The sequence below is a fragment of the Aulonocara stuartgranti genome (assembly GCF_965226115.1).
Source record: "Aulonocara stuartgranti genome assembly, chromosome: 16".
NCBI lineage: Eukaryota > Metazoa > Chordata > Actinopteri > Cichliformes > Cichlidae > Aulonocara > Aulonocara stuartgranti.
In genome coordinates, this window is record NC_138952.1 from 31,112,190 (window position 1) to 31,130,841 (window position 18,652).

The window sequence follows — 18,652 nt, forward strand, 5'->3', positions numbered from 1 at the left end:
TGCGGTGTCCAGTTTCAATTAAGATAAGATAAGATAAGATAAGATAACTCTTTATTGTCATTGCACAGTCATACATAGTACAGTAGTACAAGGAAATTGGAAAACTGTCCTACGTCGGCACTACATATAACACAACACGACACGATATGACACATCACAACGCAACAAACAACACAACACAGTATATTAACTTAGTATAAAAAAGAAGAATAAGTGTATGTGTATTGCACACTGTTATTATTGCACATTAATTATTATTGCACCTTGTTATAAATATAAATATTATTATTGTTATTATTTTAAACATTGTTACCTCCCCCCTAAAAAAGCCCAGGGAGGTAGCCAGTCAGGTCAGCCAATCTGCCAATCAGAGTGAATGTACAAGCCATGTATGCTGTGGAAAATTACTGGAACTAACCAAAGCACAGGCTTTTGAGCATCAGCGACTGCAGTAAATGAGCACAGAATGCCTTTGACTGAGAGTAATGAAGGTAATTCACCGCTTACATGAAATTTTCAAAGTGGCACAGCGTTTCATACGTGTCGCTGCACAAAATACATGTAGTGTACCACACAGTGACATCTCTTTGTGTGTCAGAGAGAGAATGAAACCTCAGCTAGATGGAGAATATCAGAGGTGAGTGTGAAACCCAGAGTAACCCTGACTGTGTATACACACACACACACACACACACACACAGTGTGCACTTTGGCTGAACAAAGCAGTCTTTTGATGGGTAGCGATGAATGCGCTCCCTCACACCAGTCATCCAAAACTCACAGAGCTCACCTCGCAGCCTTCAGACCAGGTGCCAGCTCTACCTGTAGTTACAGTACTGAACTTCTTACTGACTTTTTTTTCTGTTCAGGAAGCATCAGATTCTCAAAAGAATGCTCAGACCTACCCCTGTTGTGTCTTCAAGTCTTTAGATCAGTCCCATCAGATACTGGAGCACTCAGGCTCCCTGTCTCTGTCTGCGCTACCTAAATTTCCTTGCTTTTGTAAACTGTGTGCGTGCACACAGGAGATGCCGTTGTTCTTTGAAGGAATCATCCACTACAACTAAAACCACTGCCTGCAGAAGAATGGCTCATCGATGCATATGATGTATTCAAATATTAATGCAATTTCACAGAAAAGAGCATTAGAATGATGTCTTTTTAAAACACTATCTAGTAAGGGCAGCTTGTCCAACATTCAGCTGACCATGCACAAATTGTTTCATTAGTGTAAAAGTACAGCTAGCAGTGGTAGGTACCGCAAATGGGTGGAAGACAAGTTGCAAACTGGGTGATGTTATGTCCCATATGGAAAAGGAATAGTAAAAACATATATGATTTACTCATGAAAGTGGCCACTTTCTCATTACTTTCATATATTTTTTTAGTAAGTATCCAAAACATACAAGTTTGATTATATAATTTTTCAAGGGATCTTATATCTGTTTTCACTCTTGTATGCTTTTCATACAAGTTTCATACAAGACAGTTACAAACTTTATAAGATTTATATATATATCTTTTCCATATGGGGTAGTTTGCTTCATTTTCAAGGACTGCTGCTGTTATCTGATTGGAGTTACAGTGGTAACATTAGTGTCCCGTCTTTTCTTCTACTGTACAATTAGCCGTTGTGTAGGGGCACAGGGAATAGGGCTCCCTGTTTAGTGAGGCTTTACATAAAAAGATATATAAGAAAAAATTCAACAATAACAGCTAAAGCTTATTTGGGAAAAGAAATAAAGCAAAGGGACTGAAATAACACTAAGATTTTCCTCCCACAGAGGGTGTTTGGTTGAAGGTAGATGATAGTTATCACACTGTCGTGCCACATTAACGTGTCCCACTAGGCTTTATGTAGACAGTAAGCGTTTTCTAGCTACCCCGTTGTCACATGTTGGATATAAACCTTATTTCCCAAAGAAGTATTGCAAATATAAACATTCACCATATGTTTTCTGGTCGTTGAATAAGGCTCCACTCTTTGAAAATGTGTTGAAAGAACTATTTAAAACTGAGCCCCCTGATCCACCTTAATAACAACCTCATGTGAAGTAATGTAGGCACATCTCTTCTCCCCCCCCCCCCCCCCCCCCCCCCACCTTGCACCACACTTGCATCTCTCTGCTCAAATAAGGTTTTAAAACTCTAGTCTTCACCTATTCACCTACTACGCTTATCACAGGAATGTCAACAAACCATACTGCTGGCCCTCTTTATGATATGTTAAGCCCGGTTGTTGTCATTGTTATGGGACCTGTGTTTCCTCTTTGATTGATCATTAGCTGTGAGAGGTGCTCCTTTTTCTGCGTCCAATCTAGGACACACTACTATATATTTTATCCACAAACATTTGGTTGCAAGCTAGATAACCCAGCAAGCTCATGACATGAACTCTTATTAGAAATAATGCCTGCTGGTATTTTAGGAGAGAGTAGCAGTGAAATTGTACAAACTGTCAGTTTATAGAAAAATAAATCCAAGATCTCTTTAAACTATTATAGGTAGTAGCATTATATACATTAATGACATGTTATTTAGAGGGCAGTGAATACTGCTTCCCATTTCATATACATGGTATGATTTTCATACTGCATAACCTCTTGGTCTCAGGCATTAGTCACATCCCACATTTTTTTATTGTAATGACAATATTTTATTAATTATTCTAACCCTAGTTAGATATAGGGATCTTAATTATATAGCTCCCCCATTTTATTACTTCTGTGAGTAGTAATGTATAGTTGAAGTACGAAACGTCCCTTACAAAACCTGCAAACTTTTCTGTTTCTCTGTCCAGAACTTTCATCATCACACTTAGTAGCTACTAAACATTCGCTATTGCCCTGAGTGCTTTGTTTCGTAGATTTTTACAGGCTTTAAGCACAGAAACCTCACTCAGTAAATCTTCTGATCTTCAATCAGAAGAAAGCTTAAAGGGAGGTGGAAATGAGGTTAAATAGATTATTTCTCACATTGGCTGAACCTCAAGTGCACCAAGGCCTAGTAAAATAGCATTATTTAGAACTGTGAATCATGCAAAGCTGTTCTAATAGAGTCCAAGAATAAGATTGTGGAGCTGCAAATGAGCATAGCAATCCACTTTAAACAACAACGTGTAATAACGCTCAACAAGGGGCTGGTGTTAGACATTTCCACTGGCATATACATACATGTAGCATACTGGATACTACCCAGTCCTTATAAATACACTATTAAACTGAAGCTTGTAGTAGCAGGCTTCACAAACCCATTTATTTTAAACTTTCACGACAAGTCAGTCAGTGATTAGCCAAAATGCAGTCTGCCTACATCACAAATGAGTCACTATAGGTTAATAACTGAGAGAACAGCTTCAATGAACAGCGCTAAAAGTTAAATTAACACAGAAAGTGTCAAAGCAGGATCTAACTGTTATTTATGAGATATTTAACATTGAGAAAGAGGAAACTCATTACTTAATATTACTGGTTCTGAAGCACTGAGATAGCAGCCCTGCAAATGAACACAGAAATATAGAGGAGCTAGCATGTGCCATTTCTCAAAATATCAAGCATGTGTCAAACGTTCAAACCAGCAGAAGGAAAGCATTTAGACAAAAACAAATTGCCAGTTGGCACCGCAGCCGCACCTATGCCCATCCCCTCACAATCTAGAAATACATGTTTCTTTTTCTGTTTGCAATTACATCACTTTCACTTTGTGTGACATTACTGTCTTTGAATCTTTGTGGTATTTTAAATAAAGATGATCTACATTCATTGTTTGGAATGATGATCGACATGGACTTCCCCATCACTGAACAGCTGTGTCCTCCCCACAGGTTTGGAAGACTACATGAGCCGATATAGTGAAAATATAACAAGGATTCTGTCTTCCTTTGGGCCTGTGCCGGACTTCTGTGGTGAAGCAGCCAAGAGCGTCATTAATGTAAGTGTGATGGTTACAGAGTTGTGTTTACAGTGAAACTTTCTCTCAATAAATACACTCACTTATGATGTAGTGTACATATATATATATATATATATGTGTGATAAATAAGCAAAGCAAGACATTTGATGCAAACGACATGTGAATGGCAGGAAATGTTTCTCCATTATCTGTATGTATCATTAAGCATTAATGGTGCCTTCACAGATGTTATGCACACCAACAGGTTTTGATTATGTGTGTGTTCTTAAATTGTTATTTTTCTCTTTAGCTACACAGAATTTAGTGTCTGTGATTTCCAAAAAGTATTTCAGTTTTTGGTTCAAGGAGCACTTTTCCACCTTGGACCAGAGAAGCTGTCTAAATTTCTGGATTTTGCGTGCTGCAGCATCAGAATTTGGTTTTCCAGCATATCACAAAGCTCAGATCATCTCAAGCTGGTTTCTTGAACATGACATTGAGTTCACTGTGCTTAAATGACCTCCACAGTCACCAGATCTCAATCCAAGAGATGTGGGATGTGGTAAAAGGGGACATAGATAGATGTGCTGCTGACAATCTGCAGTAATTGTGTGATGCTGTCATGTCAGTATGGACCATAATATCTGGTTAGTGTTTCGATACAGTGAAAAAGAGGGTCCTTGTTTTTCAGGGGTGTTCTTGAGACCTTGCAGTGTTTTAATAAAGTGCCACCTGAGCCCCCAAAGAGCAATTCAGTATTCAATAGGCTCCCAAGATTTTTTTAAATAAATAAAAAAATGTGTGTTAATTCAGATCAAAGACACGGAATGTCTATATTAATATACATATCTTAATTTATTATTTTCTTCATTATTTATTGTGTGTTTAGTTCTGGATGACTGAAATTCAGCAGTTTCTACTCACCTCTGAGCCATAAAGCTTTCTCCTAAGTAGAAATTAATTGGTCACATGCTGTCACAGGCGGTTAATATGTTAGCCACAGAAGGTCATCTTGTAAGGACACCCTGAGCTGGAGCATTAAATAGTTTAAGGTGGACTCGTTTGCCTTCTGTGATCACGAGAACAAGGGCAGCACTGCATGCACATTGATCTGTGCAAGTGTCGGCCCTGGATGTCACTGTTTCAAAGCTAAGACGTTATTAAAAGATTATGATAAATGGCCCGTATTTGTATAGCGCTTTACTAGTCCCTAAGGACCCCAAAGCACTTTACACATTCAGTCATCCACCCGTTCACACACACATTCACACACTGGTGATGGCAGCTACATTGTAGCCACAGCCATCCCGGGGCGCACTGACAGAGGCGAGGCTGCCGGACACTAGCGCCACCGGGCCCTCTGACTACCACCAGTGGGCAACGGGTGAAGTGTCTTGCCCAAGGACACAACGACCGAGACTGTCGGAGCCGGGGCTCGAACCGGCAACCTTCCGATTACAAGACGAACTGCCAGCTATTGAGCCAGGATCGCCCCAAAAGGATATTTAGTTTAGCTTTACGGCTGAGAAGCTTTATTTTAAAATGAACCTACTGTTAAAAATTAGAGACTGTTCATTTTTTCTCAGTGAGCAAACGTACAAATTCAGCAACTGAGAAAATAGTTATTTCCCCCACTAGACATGTCCGAAGTCCTAGATAGCAACCATTCCACTTTGCTCACCTAGCTTTTCCTTCTGTGCCGTCCACAGGAGATGTACGAGCTCATTCCCTGTGACCAGCAGCATCTGGCAGCCAGGCAGGAGAGGAGGGACCAGTTCCTCATGCGTCTGGCCAAGCTGAAGAAGGACTAATAAGCTCAGGGTCCAAACTCAAGAAAAACAACTTAATTAGGTAGAAATGTGATTGTTGAGTTCAACATGTAATGAAGACCTTTTTTTCTTTAAACAGGCATACCTTGACTGAAAAGCAGCACTTTTTTAAAATGAGTAATGATCAATCTTCCTTATATGATGAGTACTAGCAGTATTAGAACATAACTCTGGATTGCTACTCCTTATGAATACAATTTTAACCGGTCTTTTGTTTTTTCTAAATCTACAGCACGTTTTAACTTTTACTCTACATCTTGGTTACAAAACCGACTGTGGTAAAATGTGAAAAACAATGATCTCATTCAGCCACATTAATGGTCTCTTGTGTAAACAAATTTCTTGAAAATGTGAATCAGTGTTTTGATTAATAAAAAAGAACACAATAACGCATTTATGTAATTGTTTTGATAGCCACACAACAGAAAGAGATGAGTGTTTTTGTGATCCTGATAATGAGGAGAAATTAAATAATGACATTTCACTACATATTTCTGGGCTGAGTGCTCTCTGCTGACTGCCACCATGTGCTCGCATAATTGTGACGGGTAAGTTACCAAATCATAAGGAAACACATCAGGAGGGCTGTGAAAGATTTAAATTTCACACTGATATAGGTCCAATAGTGACAACCATACATCACACTCTGGGTGTTCTAGTGCAGGTTTGTGGCTCTATAAACTGAAATATTGTATTTATATTGTAAATATTTTATATGTATGTGTGTGTGGGCGGCGGAGGGCTCCCTTTTGTTATTATTAGGTGAAGTCACATTAACATTAAATGCCTGCGTAAAATTTAATTAGAGACTAATAACCCTGCTGGTTGGCCCCACCTCGAGCTTGGCCCCACCCTCCCAGTTTGCAGGAGGGATGATGGATAATCGGTGTGCGCCTCACTCACTACTTATAGACAAGACAAGTCGAGTCTGTCCCAAACCGATTCTACTGAGACGCACAGAAGAGAACAGGACTGATTGTTTCCCCAGCTTGTTGGAAGCTTAAAAAAATCTGTTTAGGATAAACTCCACAAAAACAGGTGAGTTTAATTTCAATTCGATCTGCTAATGCCACCACAAAAAAGTGAAAATATATTTTAGAAATAATGTGTCGAATTTAGATATTTTAAAGTGTTAGCTCCTTGAATGCAGCTGCTTATTTAACCTGTGGGCCCCTTCAGTCTGAGTGCAGTTGGTTTAAGCTGGCAGACGTTGGTCTGAGGTAGACGCTGGTCTTCCCAATACTTTTCTGTATACTGTCAGAATGAGTTTGAGGCTCTTATTTTCAGGGAAACGAGTGGTTGTGTATTTTTAGATTTTTGTGGAAAAAATATTATTTTTTTAAAACTACAAATACATATTTTTTCATTTTGCTTGCAACATTATTTGGCTGCTAAAATGCCCTTTAATTGCATTAAAACCATAGATCCATACAGTTTGCTTTCCCGTCCGCTTTTTGACTCTGTAATGCCAACTCTGTTATACACCTTGTCATGTGTAGCCAGAAATGTAACCTTTCAGCCCTTTAAAAATTATTTAAAATCCCACAAGTCATCCACAATATATGCATCTGAAAAATAATGATAATTTTCTAATTACACACACACTCGCACCTTTTTAACAACATAAATATGCCATAAAACAAGGCCTCCAGCAGGTGTATTTCTCCAGCACTTTTCTAGCCTTTTAACTTTCTGCTGAATTCCACAGGTTGTCTCAGCTTCCGGACTCCTTTTGGCCGCAATGAGTTGGGGGGCTCTCTACGCCCAGCTAGGTGGCGTCAACAAGCACTCCACCAGCCTGGGGAAGATCTGGCTTTCTGTCCTTTTCATCTTCCGCATCACGATTCTGGTCCTGGCTGCGGAGAGCGTCTGGGGGGACGAGCAGTCAGACTTTACGTGCAACACGCAGCAGCCCGGCTGCAAAAACGTCTGCTACGACCACTTCTTCCCCGTGTCGCACATCCGCCTGTGGTGCCTGCAGCTGATCTTTGTATCCACGCCGGCCCTGCTGGTGGCCATGCACGTCGCCTACAGAAAACGGGGTGATAAGAGGAACATGCTGGCCTCCAATGGCACTGAAAAGATGACAGATACTGAGCTGCAGACGCTAAAGAGGAGGCGTCTGCCCATTACAGGCACTCTGTGGTGGACCTACACCTGCAGCTTGTTTTTCCGGCTCATCTTTGAGGGGGGGTTTATGTATGCGCTCTACTTTGTCTACGACGGCTTCCAGATGCCCCGGCTGGTGAAGTGCGAGCAGTGGCCTTGCCCCAACAAGGTGGACTGTTTCATTTCCAGGCCAACTGAAAAGACCGTCTTCACCATCTTCATGGTGGCTTCATCTGCCATCTGCATGGTGCTGAATGTGGCCGAGCTCTTCTACCTCATTGTAAAGGCGGTCATGAGATGCATGACAAGGTCCAGCAGGAGGAAACACACTTACCCAGACAGCGTGACACGGGATAACAAGAAGAATGAAATGCTGCTGTCTTCTTCCACAGATTCATCCAGCAACAAGACCATGTGTTAGAGACAAGAGAAAGGTGTATACTGTAAATCCAACCTCACGAGTTGTGTCTACGTCTTGGTTACTGGGATTTGTCTCACGAGATAGTGAAACAGCTTTGGATCTGTATAGTTGGGGTTGACTGTAAAGACCTGACTGAGTTCTCCGAACAAACACATTGCCAGATAGTAACGTAAAGAGTAAAACAAGTGTCAAACACTGAGTGGTTGCAACCATTTTACTGTCCACAGTTGAAATTTGCTTGAACGTGGCGAAATCTGCCTGAAAAATGAGCCTACACTGACATCTAGTGGTGACAGTGGACCCTTAACGAGCACAAACGCCTTCACAACAGCCTGAGTGATCGATTTATCCGAGGAGAACAAATGACGTTTTGAGAAGAGAAGCAGAGTATGTTTAGCTTTTAGCTGATGAGATTGATTTTAAGTTCACAGTACCTGATGTGATTACGCTTAATGAACAAGTCTGATTTTTCTGTTTTAGAATGAAATCACTGATCTTCGCTGTTTGATCAACTTCATAGGTTCTTTTTTGGGGGGGGGGGGGGGGTTGTAAATGTTTCTTTACATGTGTTAGACGACAAAAAATTTCACACGTGCATACCATTTCATTCAAAAATATGAAGAACGTATATGTTTGTACTGTATCAGATGGTTTTTCATCTACTGCCAGCAAGTTCAAGAATCCCCCTGAACAGATCATGCTGCACACATGTGAATTATTTTCTGTGAAACTGAATTCCAGACTGGATCTAATCAGGAGTCATGATACTGTGTACTCTTTTACGTGTTAGGATTTCATGTTTTTCAAGTTTATAGGGTGTAGGTTTAATTTACTTTGACCATTTCACATTCAGATAGGGTTCCTCCTCATTCACCTTGTGACTTCCAATCCTGCTTTTTTGGAAACACCAGAAGTCGCTCAGCCCCAGATCTGCTCCTGTGTTATTTGAACTTGCATTGTTTTTCTTGCAGTGTGTACTGACCCCAGCTGGCTGTATCAGCTTTCAGCATGTGCCTTATTTTAGCCACCAGACTAATCACTGCTAGGCACCGTGGCCGTGAAAATGTCTTTGTCCTTCTTCCATCCAGGAATAGCCAAGCGGGATCAGTCAGACTGTTCCAAAGTGTTGGTTAGACGTGTCGATTCCACCATAATTAAAAAGAAACCACAGTGAGCTGTATACTGATGTTACATAAGTGATGCAGCTGGGACCAAAACTAGTCTGTGTGCCTGCTCTGCACTGACCTTTGACTTCTAGCTTTCTGTAACAAGCCTAATGACATTTTCTGATGCTACATTTTTTTTTTTTTAACAGCGATGTACTTCCTCTTGTTTTTATGGGATAATCCTGATTATTCCTATTTCAACATGTTGTTATTGTTATTATTATTATTATTAATAATAATACAGTTTCTATTAGTCTGCCTTTAAAAGCAAACTGCACACTAATGAGCAAACAGCTTTCTAAGAAGAAATGATTAAATCTGACATTTTTTTATTATTATTATTTCACTTGCACTTTGATCCTTCAACTTGTTTTGCTCTATGAGACTTTTTTTTTTAAATTTTTAAATAAATCGGTAAAAACAGACCTGTGTGCATTATCATTTATGTGCAGTTTTATTTACTTTACTGAAATATGGGATAAGTGGGGAATTTTTTTCCCACACTGGGAGAGAATCGTCTTGCCTTACACTCTCTGTCTTCTCCTCCACATTTTGCTCTTTATAACCACATATCAGGTTTTTATTAAGTAACGTTTGACTTGGACAGATTGTAGTGTGTCCACAGGATCGGCCTTTTAAAGACCTCGCGGCTATTTAATGTTGCCTGCCTCCTAAAATGAGTAACTATTACTATTTTTAGCACCCGGGGGTCATAATTTGGGAATGTTTCTAAACTTTTGGCAACTTTTTGCGCACGGTTTTGGGGAGGTTGGCAGGGGCGTGGTGTGGCCGGAGAGGCTGATGACTCTGTGGATTCACTCATGGATGGTCACGCAATGTGACAGCCCAGTCATGGCTGGAAATGAGCGGTAGCTCCGTTTAACCGAGCCTCATCTCTCCGACTCCGAGCCTCCTCCAGAAACTAACAACAAGAAAGAAAAAAGTTTCCCTTGCGCAAAGTAACAGGCACGGAGAGAAGTTTGTGCATGAACGAGGTTGCGAGGCCCGCATTAAAAAAAACGTGAGGAAAAAAATAGTTTGTCGAGCTGTCACAGAAGTGACAAGTTGAGTGTGGGTGGGGGGTGGATCAGGGACACAGAGGGAGGGTCGCTTCAGCCGCGGGAGGTCCACACCGCTTTTCAACGCACTCCAGTGATGGCACCGATGATGGCAGATGGATTTGCGTTTCGTGTTTAAGTATGACATCTCCGCTTTAAAGGTATGACGGATAAACACCACCGTGGCTATTTTCTTGCACTAAAAAGGGAGTACAGTAAATGAAGAACGGCATGTTATCAGGTAATTAAGAGTTGCTTCAGTTTTACCGAACAAGGGGGGAACAAAAAGGCTGTCAAAGCTTAAAAGGAGTCTGGGGACTCTGGCACACTCTGCATTGTCACTCTGGCAGGTAGGGCTTTGTATTTGAACCCGTCTGTTACATTCTTCACCATCTGACACAAATGCCACAAGTAGCTGTGGAGCTGAGGGGAGTGAGGTTTTATTATTCTTTTAAGTTTTTGTGGGTTTGTCACTAATAAGTCATCACAAGGTCACAAATGGAAAGCACGACTTTCTGATTCTCTGGGTGTAACTGCTGCAGTTTCCCCCAATAAGTTTATATTGATGTCAGATAAATGGAAACAGTGTTTAAAGAGCCTGACCGTTTTCTGAAACAGCCAGCAGTGTTTTAATTTTCCACCAGAAAATTTATTTTAATGTATTTCTTACAAAGTCTTGTGAAAGTTAACATGTTGTTTTTTCCTCTCTTCTAGGTGTCATACATATTGTGAACCCTAGTCGATGGATTTATTACCTTTTAATACAAGAATATTTTAGTAAGTTTGCCCTCAAATGAGTGTGTGTGTGTGTGTGTGTGTGTGTGTGTGTGTGTGTGTGTGTGTGTGTGTGTGTGTGTGTGTGTGTGTGCGTTTACGCTGAATATGTTGCATGATTAGGGTTCAGTGTACACAACACTGTCTAAAAGGCCACGTGTTTGTCTTTAATAAGCTAGTCTCTGCATCTGAATTCGCTATACTTCAATATTAAAATGTAGTTTGAAACTTAAGCAGCTTAACTCTTTATCAAGCAAAAGAGCCAAACCCAAAAGCTTTAACGATGTGAGGATGTGGTGCTGCTTGGTAAAGGTGTCGGGTTAGGACTGGGGAAATATACCAGCTATTTTCTAATACATAAGCAAATAATTGTGATTAACCAGAGAATAAATAATATAAATCACTGCTTTCTTCCCTTTTTAAGGTTTTTGAGTTAAAAATAATCTGTAATTTACCATAATATATCACACAGATATTATACTAGACTTAATAATTTTATTTTTTTTAATCTCTTTTCATTCTGGTGGTTTTATTATTACAGTTGCATTAGAGAGAGTGAGGGACGATGGTGTGTAGGATGTGTGTAGACGATGTCAGTTTTTGAGTGTGTGTGTGTGCGCACCCTACTAGACCCCATCTCTGTTTTCGAACATCATAATGTTGATCTCAGCACATGCCTGCTGTGCAGTGGAGCGAGCAGGTGAGAGAGAAAGAGAGAGAGAAAGGGAGTGAACCAGGGTTCAGTGACAGAGGTGGCCTATATGGTATATGAGCTGCTAAGAAGCAGCTGCTATTGATCTGTTATCTATTTGTGATGTCTGAACTGGCAGATTTCTTTAAGGACCACTTTCTGCTAAGTGCTTACAAAACAAAATGTCAAGCTTTGCTCCACGTCCTTGCATCCTCTTCTCTGATTGCATGTGCAGTGTTTTAAATGTGAGGGTAAGCCCTTGACACCTGTTGCACTGACAAATGTTAAGCTGTTCTAAAAATCCTAAGCACCTCTTTAACTTCCACTCTCTCTGCTTATTTCTCCTCTTTTTGCTATTTGGCGCCCCTTTCCTTTTCCCCACTCCAGCCTGTACTTTCTCCATAGGCTAATTCTTGAAGCATGGGCGACTGGAGCTTTCTGGGGCGGCTGTTGGAGAATGCTCAGGAGCACTCAACGGTCATCGGCAAAGTCTGGCTGACTGTCCTCTTCATCTTCAGGATCCTGGTGCTGGGGGCTGCGGCCGAAGAGGTCTGGGGTGACGAGCAGTCCGACTTCACGTGTAACACCCAGCAGCCCGGATGTGAGAACGTCTGCTATGACGAGGCCTTCCCCATCTCGCACATCCGCTTCTGGGTGCTGCAGATCATCTTCGTGTCCACGCCAACCCTCATATACCTGGGCCACGTGCTGCACATCGTCCGCATGGAGGAAAAGCGGAAAGAAAAGGAGGAGGAGATGCGCAAGGCAAACAGGCTCCAAGAGGAGAAAGAACTCCTGTATAGAAATGGTGGCGATGTTGGAGGAGGAGGAGGAGGAGGCGGCAAAAAGGAGAAGCCGCCAATCAGGGACGAACATGGCAAAATCCGTATCAGAGGCGCGTTGCTGCGTACCTATGTGTTCAACATTATTTTCAAGACCCTGTTTGAAGTGGGATTCATTTTGGGCCAGTATTTTCTCTATGGCTTCCAGCTGAGGCCCCTGTACAAGTGTGCACGTTGGCCCTGCCCCAACACCGTTGACTGCTTCATATCGAGGCCCACTGAAAAGACTATTTTTATTATATTTATGCTTGTGGTGGCTTGCGTGTCTCTTTTGCTGAATTTGTTAGAGATCTATCACCTTGGATGGAAGAAAGTTAAACAGGGCATGACCAATGAGTATGCCCCCGAACGTGAGTCGCTGCGCCGCGTCGACATTGCAGAGCCTGAGTGTTTGGCCTCGGCCTCCAGAACTGCCCCATCCAGCCCCAGCTACCCTCCCAACTACACAGATGTGACGGCGGGCAGCGGGGCGTTCCTGCCGCCCATGGGTCCAGCCGCCGTGCCCTCGGCCGCAGAGTTCAAGATGGACGACCTTCAGCAGGAGGAGTCCCTCCAATCCTCCCCCTCTTCCCACTACTATATCAGCAACAACAACAACCACAGGCTGGCCACACAGCAGAACTGGGCCAACCTGGCAACCGAGCAGCAGACTCGGGAGATGAAGGCCACCTCCCCTCCACCTTCCTCTTCTTGTTCTGCCACCAGCAGCGACAATGAGCAGCACCAAAGCGTCAATGGTGCTCTGCTCCTACCCACCAGCAACACCACCAGTAACACCAACATCACCAACGCGACTGCCAACGCTGCCTCCAGCGGCAGCAGCCCTGGCGACGCCTCCAACGCAGGCAGCTGGGATGGAGGAAAGAGTGAGCACGACGAAGGCCACGTCACCACCACAGTGGAGATGCACGAGCCTCCGGTAATGGTCAGCACAGACCCTCGGCGGCTCAGTCGGGCCAGCAAGAGCAGCAGCATCAGGGCCAGGCCGAGTGATCTGGCTGTCTAAATGCATTCAGCCCTTTCATGTCCCTTAAAGCCCTCTTGAATAACATGCCACTATCCTCACCCCAAACCCAGACACAATCATGAACATGTAATAAGCAACAAAACAAACAAACAAACAAAACAAACCATGAGACAGGAAAGCAAGAAAGTCAAGAGAATGTTTAGGGCAAATGTGAAATGACTGAACCACTAGCTGTCGTTGATTTAGTGCAATCGGTGAGTTGCAGAGTAGTTGAGGCAAGGTTTGGTTTTTCTTGATTAATAGTCTATATTTATGCACACAATATGTGACCATGCACTTCTACAAAGTCAGGAGCCTCCGGTAACAGCAATGGATGGAGTGAAAGACATTGTGATCTATTAATTTTACATGAAAATGGACACATCTCACCAACATGTTTGATTTGGGGAAAGGGGATCTTCTGGTGTTTCTCTATTTTTTTCCTTTTTGTTGAGCCGCGAGGACTAATTATTCCAAATGGAAATGGTCATTGAAGACCGGTGACTGGAAATTTTGAATATTTTTATCTGGAGGAAACAGAGATAGCTGATGTTAATGCACAGGGCACCGGATGTGGGCAACTTGATCATAAATCTCAGTCCACATTTTTATCTGTTTTCATTGTCAAACTTGCAGCACAAACGTGCACGGTGTGCTGCACGGCATGTCGGGAGACCCGGAAGCCATTCTGCGCTTCCTGAATTTTACTGACTTGACTTATTTGTCGTGTTGAGAGTAATTCATCCTCAATGCATTTGTACATGACGTTACATGTATTGTGTTCTGTGTAGTTGTGCATGCCAGCATGTGTAGCCCTACAACTCACCGATTCACTGACATATTTGCGTGGCAAAGTAGGCTAGCTAGGTTCTACCCATGATCCTATTAAAAAAGAAAAACAAAAGTTATAATGACATGGAACAGATAGGACGTTACTTTGGAAACTTTCAAAGGGTCCTGGGATTAAAGAAAAATAAGTGAAGCGTGGACAGGATATGGGTTAAAAATGCTGGTAAGTCTTTCTTGCTATGTCCAGAGTACATCTGGGTCTCTCTGAACACCGCATTGCCAGTAAACCGGGCACAAAAACAAGGAAAGTAGGAGTCCCTTACGCCTCCCTCTGTCAGTGTTACCTTTAGTCAACATATCTGAAAAGAAAAATGCTCTCAGCGAACTGCACAAATATAAGATAATGCCTTCAAAGGCTATAAAAAATGCATGCATGCCACTAAGTGGTACAAAAAAAACTTTATTAAGATTTACCTTGTAAATTCAAACGCTCAGCCTCCCAGAGCTCCAGAGTTACGTTTGTAACCATTTTTGTAAGATTGTCGGCAAACATTTCGGCCCTCAAACCCACTCCCACCTTTTTAAAAAACAGAAATCCCCCACACCTAAAGATTGAGAGCAACTTTGGTCATTTTCTTTTACACTGAATTGAATTTTACTCATAAATTGCATACTTGTAGTAGTCAGTTTGTGATTGCAAAACAGCTATGACTTAAAAAAAAAAAAAGAAAAAAGAAAAAAAGACAAGGTGACTGGCGTTGGGCGTCTCAGAACGCCGCAGGGTGCAGTCAGCCTCGACTGCTTCTATTTTGTTGTGTTCATCTTGATTCTTAGAGACCTTTAGAAACCCAAACTTTTAAACTGAACTCATCATTAGCCGCAGTCCTCTGTTCCTGTTATGTCTTTGTGCTGTTTGGTTTTGTCCACAACCCAGGCACTCACTTTCAAAAAGCTTTTTTAACTTTACATCAACAATAATCTGCTGTATTTCCTGTGAGTCCAACACCGGGGCAGAGTTCACACAGCAGCACTGTGTGAAAAGTTAACCATCTGCATTGGAGATATTGCACTGGTAGAGCATAACATCATAGCTGATTACTAATATGTCTGTAGGAACAGTACTTTTCAATGAGTTATTGTGTATTGGTTAATACACTGGAGTAGGAGCAGTGCAAAAAATGTTGTCTTTCCATTTGTCAGGGTGGTGGTGGTGGTGGTGGGGTTACAGAATGATGGCACAGTATGGTTTGAGATTCTCAGCGCCCACAGGAGTATCATGTGTGATACTGTATCTTACTTATTTAGCTTCTTTCAGCGCAAATAGAGACTCGAAGAAGAGAATATATAAAATGCGTAGATTAAAGCTGCCCTTCCAAATCCATGGTTCCCATTCAAATGACAAAGACTTCTTTGATATCTGCATTTACAACTTGGTAGTTGGTAAAGATTTGCACATTTAGAAAACAAAACTACTTTTCTGCAGGGCTCATGTTGGTAGCAGTCGAGTGACAGGGAGAGAGCAAGACGCCAATCTTTATGATCCTCAAAGGGAAAAACATGTCTTAAACCAAAGCGCAGTCACTCTTCACAGAAAATGTATTATTAAAGATTTTATCTCAAGCTCAGATGATGATGAGAAAAAACAATACAGTGGCGGGAGAGAGAATAACAGCTGGGGTAATTTTCTGTTTGTTTACTCAGTATGTTCTCACAGAACTGTCGGGACTCTGGTTAGACGTCACATCAGATGGCTCCAATGTTGAGAGAATGTTAGCTGGGTAGCTGGCCCTTCCCTAACCCTGCATACAAAGCCCTGACAGGATGTTTTGTTCGAAGCCTGTGATCCCTGTGACTCCTCCAAACTCTCTCCTCTTATGTTTCATGCAGAGCATGATTTCTCTGGCTCGTCAGGGAGTCGGAACCATCTCACAATGCTCACAACAGCAACCTGTTTTCAGTGCTGTCTTAAATAAGAGAAGTGCCTTGTGTATGAATTATTTGTTTGTAAGAACAAGATGATGTAAATGTTCATTTACCTCAAATGTTTACAAAACTGTTACTAAATAAATTTTTTGTACCATATTTATTGCTCTTGTTTGCTTTACATGATGAATGAAATCAGAACTGCAGGCTTCTGTAACTGTAACTTCGGTCGTTGCTGTGCTTTTTGGAAGTCGAATTTCCCAGAGGAACCCACCCGAGGGATTAATAAAGTTCTATCTTATCTTATCTTATCTTATCTTCAGTCTTGGACTGGGGTCATGGAGTGACAGAGGCCGTGATTTGTTCTATTTTTAAGATGACAAAATACAAATAATTAATAAAATACTTCATAGAGTCGCTTTGTGCTTTTTAGGTTTCAATTTAAACACATTTATTCCAGTCTGTCAGAACAAATGAATCTGAAGATCACAATCAGAGAGCTAATTATTAGCTGTTTGTCCAAATGTAAAATCACTTCCAGAGGCCCATTTCCGAATTACCTTATGTAACATGAGGTTTTGATAATTCTTGGTTAACTTAGAGAAACTTGGAGAAACACTTTTTTCCAAACTTGGACAGAAATGTCTTGTCATAATGGGACAGACAGCAAAACTGGAACCCAATGTTAGACTTCGAGGTTTGAATTTTGGGGGAAAGATTTCACGAGATGTTTACTTGCTAGGTAAACTTCCAGGATTTTTGCCCTTCCATCCACCCCCTTTTTTAAATTTAAACCTGAACAACACAAAAGTCATAAGATGACAAAAAGTAGGATAAATACACCCCCTCCCCCCAGCCCTCCCTTAATTGAACTGGTTTTATGGTGTAAACACAATAAAAAGTAAGACACTTTGTTTTTTTTAACAAATGCAAATTCTACAAACTTTAAACTCAGTTTAATCAGAATTTTATCAGAAGCACAGTCTGGGTTTGATCTGCCACTTAACCTCAACAGCACTACATTCAGTTGTCACACATTACTCATCAAATAGACTCATTAGGCTGACATTTTTAAAAGTCATGGTCAGATGGAATTCATATATCTTCTAATAAAAGTAGAATGACAAAAACAAAATATGCATGAAGTCCAGAACTTGCTTTTTTTCAGATATTTTAATCCGCCGTCGTGAGTGCTTGTAGTTGGCTCAGTTATAAAGATCATAAGGATCATTCTCAAGTGTTTTCCTTTTTAGGCTATCCTCAGTTTTATGTATGTATGTTTTTTTTCCTCCTCCTTTGTCATTTCCCATACTGCCGGCTTCCTGTTTGTTGCTCTTTGACATTCAACCCTCCGCAGTTCACTCCCTCACGCTGCCTTCCGACAGCAAATATTAAAAAGTGGCGCTGACTCAGAGTTACTTCATAACCACATCAAGAAATAATTAAAATGACACGGCTGTGTTAGTCTTGCACCTGGGAGTCAAACATCTACCGCAAACACTTTCTGCACAATTACAAGAACTGAGGATTTACAACACTGTGCGATGCATGATATTGATGGGTGGAATTTACAGCTCAGTGTGAACTTCCTTTGAGCACAGTGAGCAAACATACAAAGAGAAAAATGCGGACTTAACGAAATGTGTACTTCAAATACTTTTAAGTAAATGTGAAGGGATGCACATTTGGGTAAATGGAGGTTGTAATTAATGGCCTTATATAGACCTTTTTACATAATATTACTCAAATGATAATTATTTTACAAAGAAACTCCTTTAATCTCAGTGCTAAATTTTAGTGGTCCTGAATAATTTCTGAAGGATTAATAGTGATGTCTAGTACCCAACGAGAGCCATAGTACACACAGTGTTGGGGAGTAACGGAATACATGTACCGCCATTACGTATTTAAAATACAAAATATGAGTAACTGTATTCCGTTACAGTTACCGTTTAAAAAGGTGGTATTTAGAATACAGTTACTTTGTTGAAATAAATGGATTACACGGTGGTACTTCCCTGTTTCATTTTGTCGCGGGTCAGGACTGTTTGGTTTTGTTTGACAGCTACGTTCTGTTGTTCCAGGCGGCAGCGTTGCGGTTGCCATGGTTACAGGGTGACGCTCTCTCTCTGCGTGTTTCCTGGGTGAGAGAG

General features: G+C 41.4%; 3 protein-coding genes across 6 annotated transcripts in view; all 3 read left to right on the forward strand.

The window, feature by feature from the left end:
* The window catches only part of cryl1 (crystallin, lambda 1), a gene marked incomplete at its 5' end in the record, with an annotated part of 31,300 nt that extends 25,183 nt beyond the window's left edge, over nucleotides 1–6,117 (forward strand). The window contains 2 exons of one of the 2 annotated variants that reach the window (XM_082509536.1): nucleotides 3,824–3,930; nucleotides 5,601–6,114. In XM_082509536.1, the coding sequence (XP_082365662.1) occupies nucleotides 3,824–3,930; nucleotides 5,601–5,702 (209 nt within the window). In that variant the 3' untranslated portion in view covers nucleotides 5,703–6,114. Of the gene's footprint in view, nucleotides 1–3,823; nucleotides 3,931–5,600 lie in introns of both variants that reach the window. The other variant, XM_082509537.1, reaches the window with a different exon arrangement.
* Nucleotides 6,118–6,399: 282 nt separating this feature from the next.
* Nucleotides 6,400–9,825, forward strand: gjb8 (gap junction protein beta 8). The gene is made up of 2 exons (XM_082509538.1): nucleotides 6,400–6,758; nucleotides 7,429–9,825. Exon 2 carries the CDS (start codon nucleotides 7,462–7,464, stop codon nucleotides 8,248–8,250), a length of 789 nt encoding a protein of 262 aa, XP_082365664.1. The 5' UTR covers nucleotides 6,400–6,758; nucleotides 7,429–7,461; the 3' UTR covers nucleotides 8,251–9,825.
* Nucleotides 9,826–10,171: 346 nt separating this feature from the next.
* On the forward strand, nucleotides 10,172–16,607 carry LOC309691367 (gap junction alpha-3 protein-like). 3 transcript variants are annotated; one of them, XM_082508984.1, is made up of 3 exons: nucleotides 10,172–10,715; nucleotides 11,189–11,251; nucleotides 12,327–16,607. In XM_082508984.1, exon 3 carries the CDS (start codon nucleotides 12,360–12,362, stop codon nucleotides 13,785–13,787), a length of 1,428 nt encoding a protein of 475 aa, XP_082365110.1. In that variant the 5' UTR covers nucleotides 10,172–10,715; nucleotides 11,189–11,251; nucleotides 12,327–12,359; the 3' UTR covers nucleotides 13,788–16,607. The 3 variants fall into 3 exon arrangements, with proteins under 3 accessions (XP_082365110.1, XP_082365111.1, XP_082365112.1); XM_082508985.1 differs by having other exon boundaries at nucleotides 10,172–10,635; XM_082508986.1 differs by lacking the exon at nucleotides 11,189–11,251 and having other exon boundaries at nucleotides 10,172–10,635; nucleotides 12,345–16,607.
* The last annotated feature ends 2,045 nt before the right edge of the window (nucleotides 16,608–18,652 follow it).

Coding starts and splice junctions, on each gene's coding strand:
- gjb8 (XM_082509538.1), top strand. CDS start 7,462: ATGAGTTGGGGGGCTCTCTACGCCCAGCTAGGTGGCGTCAACAAGCAC.
- LOC309691367 (XM_082508984.1), top strand. CDS start 12,360: ATGGGCGACTGGAGCTTTCTGGGGCGGCTGTTGGAGAATGCTCAGGAG.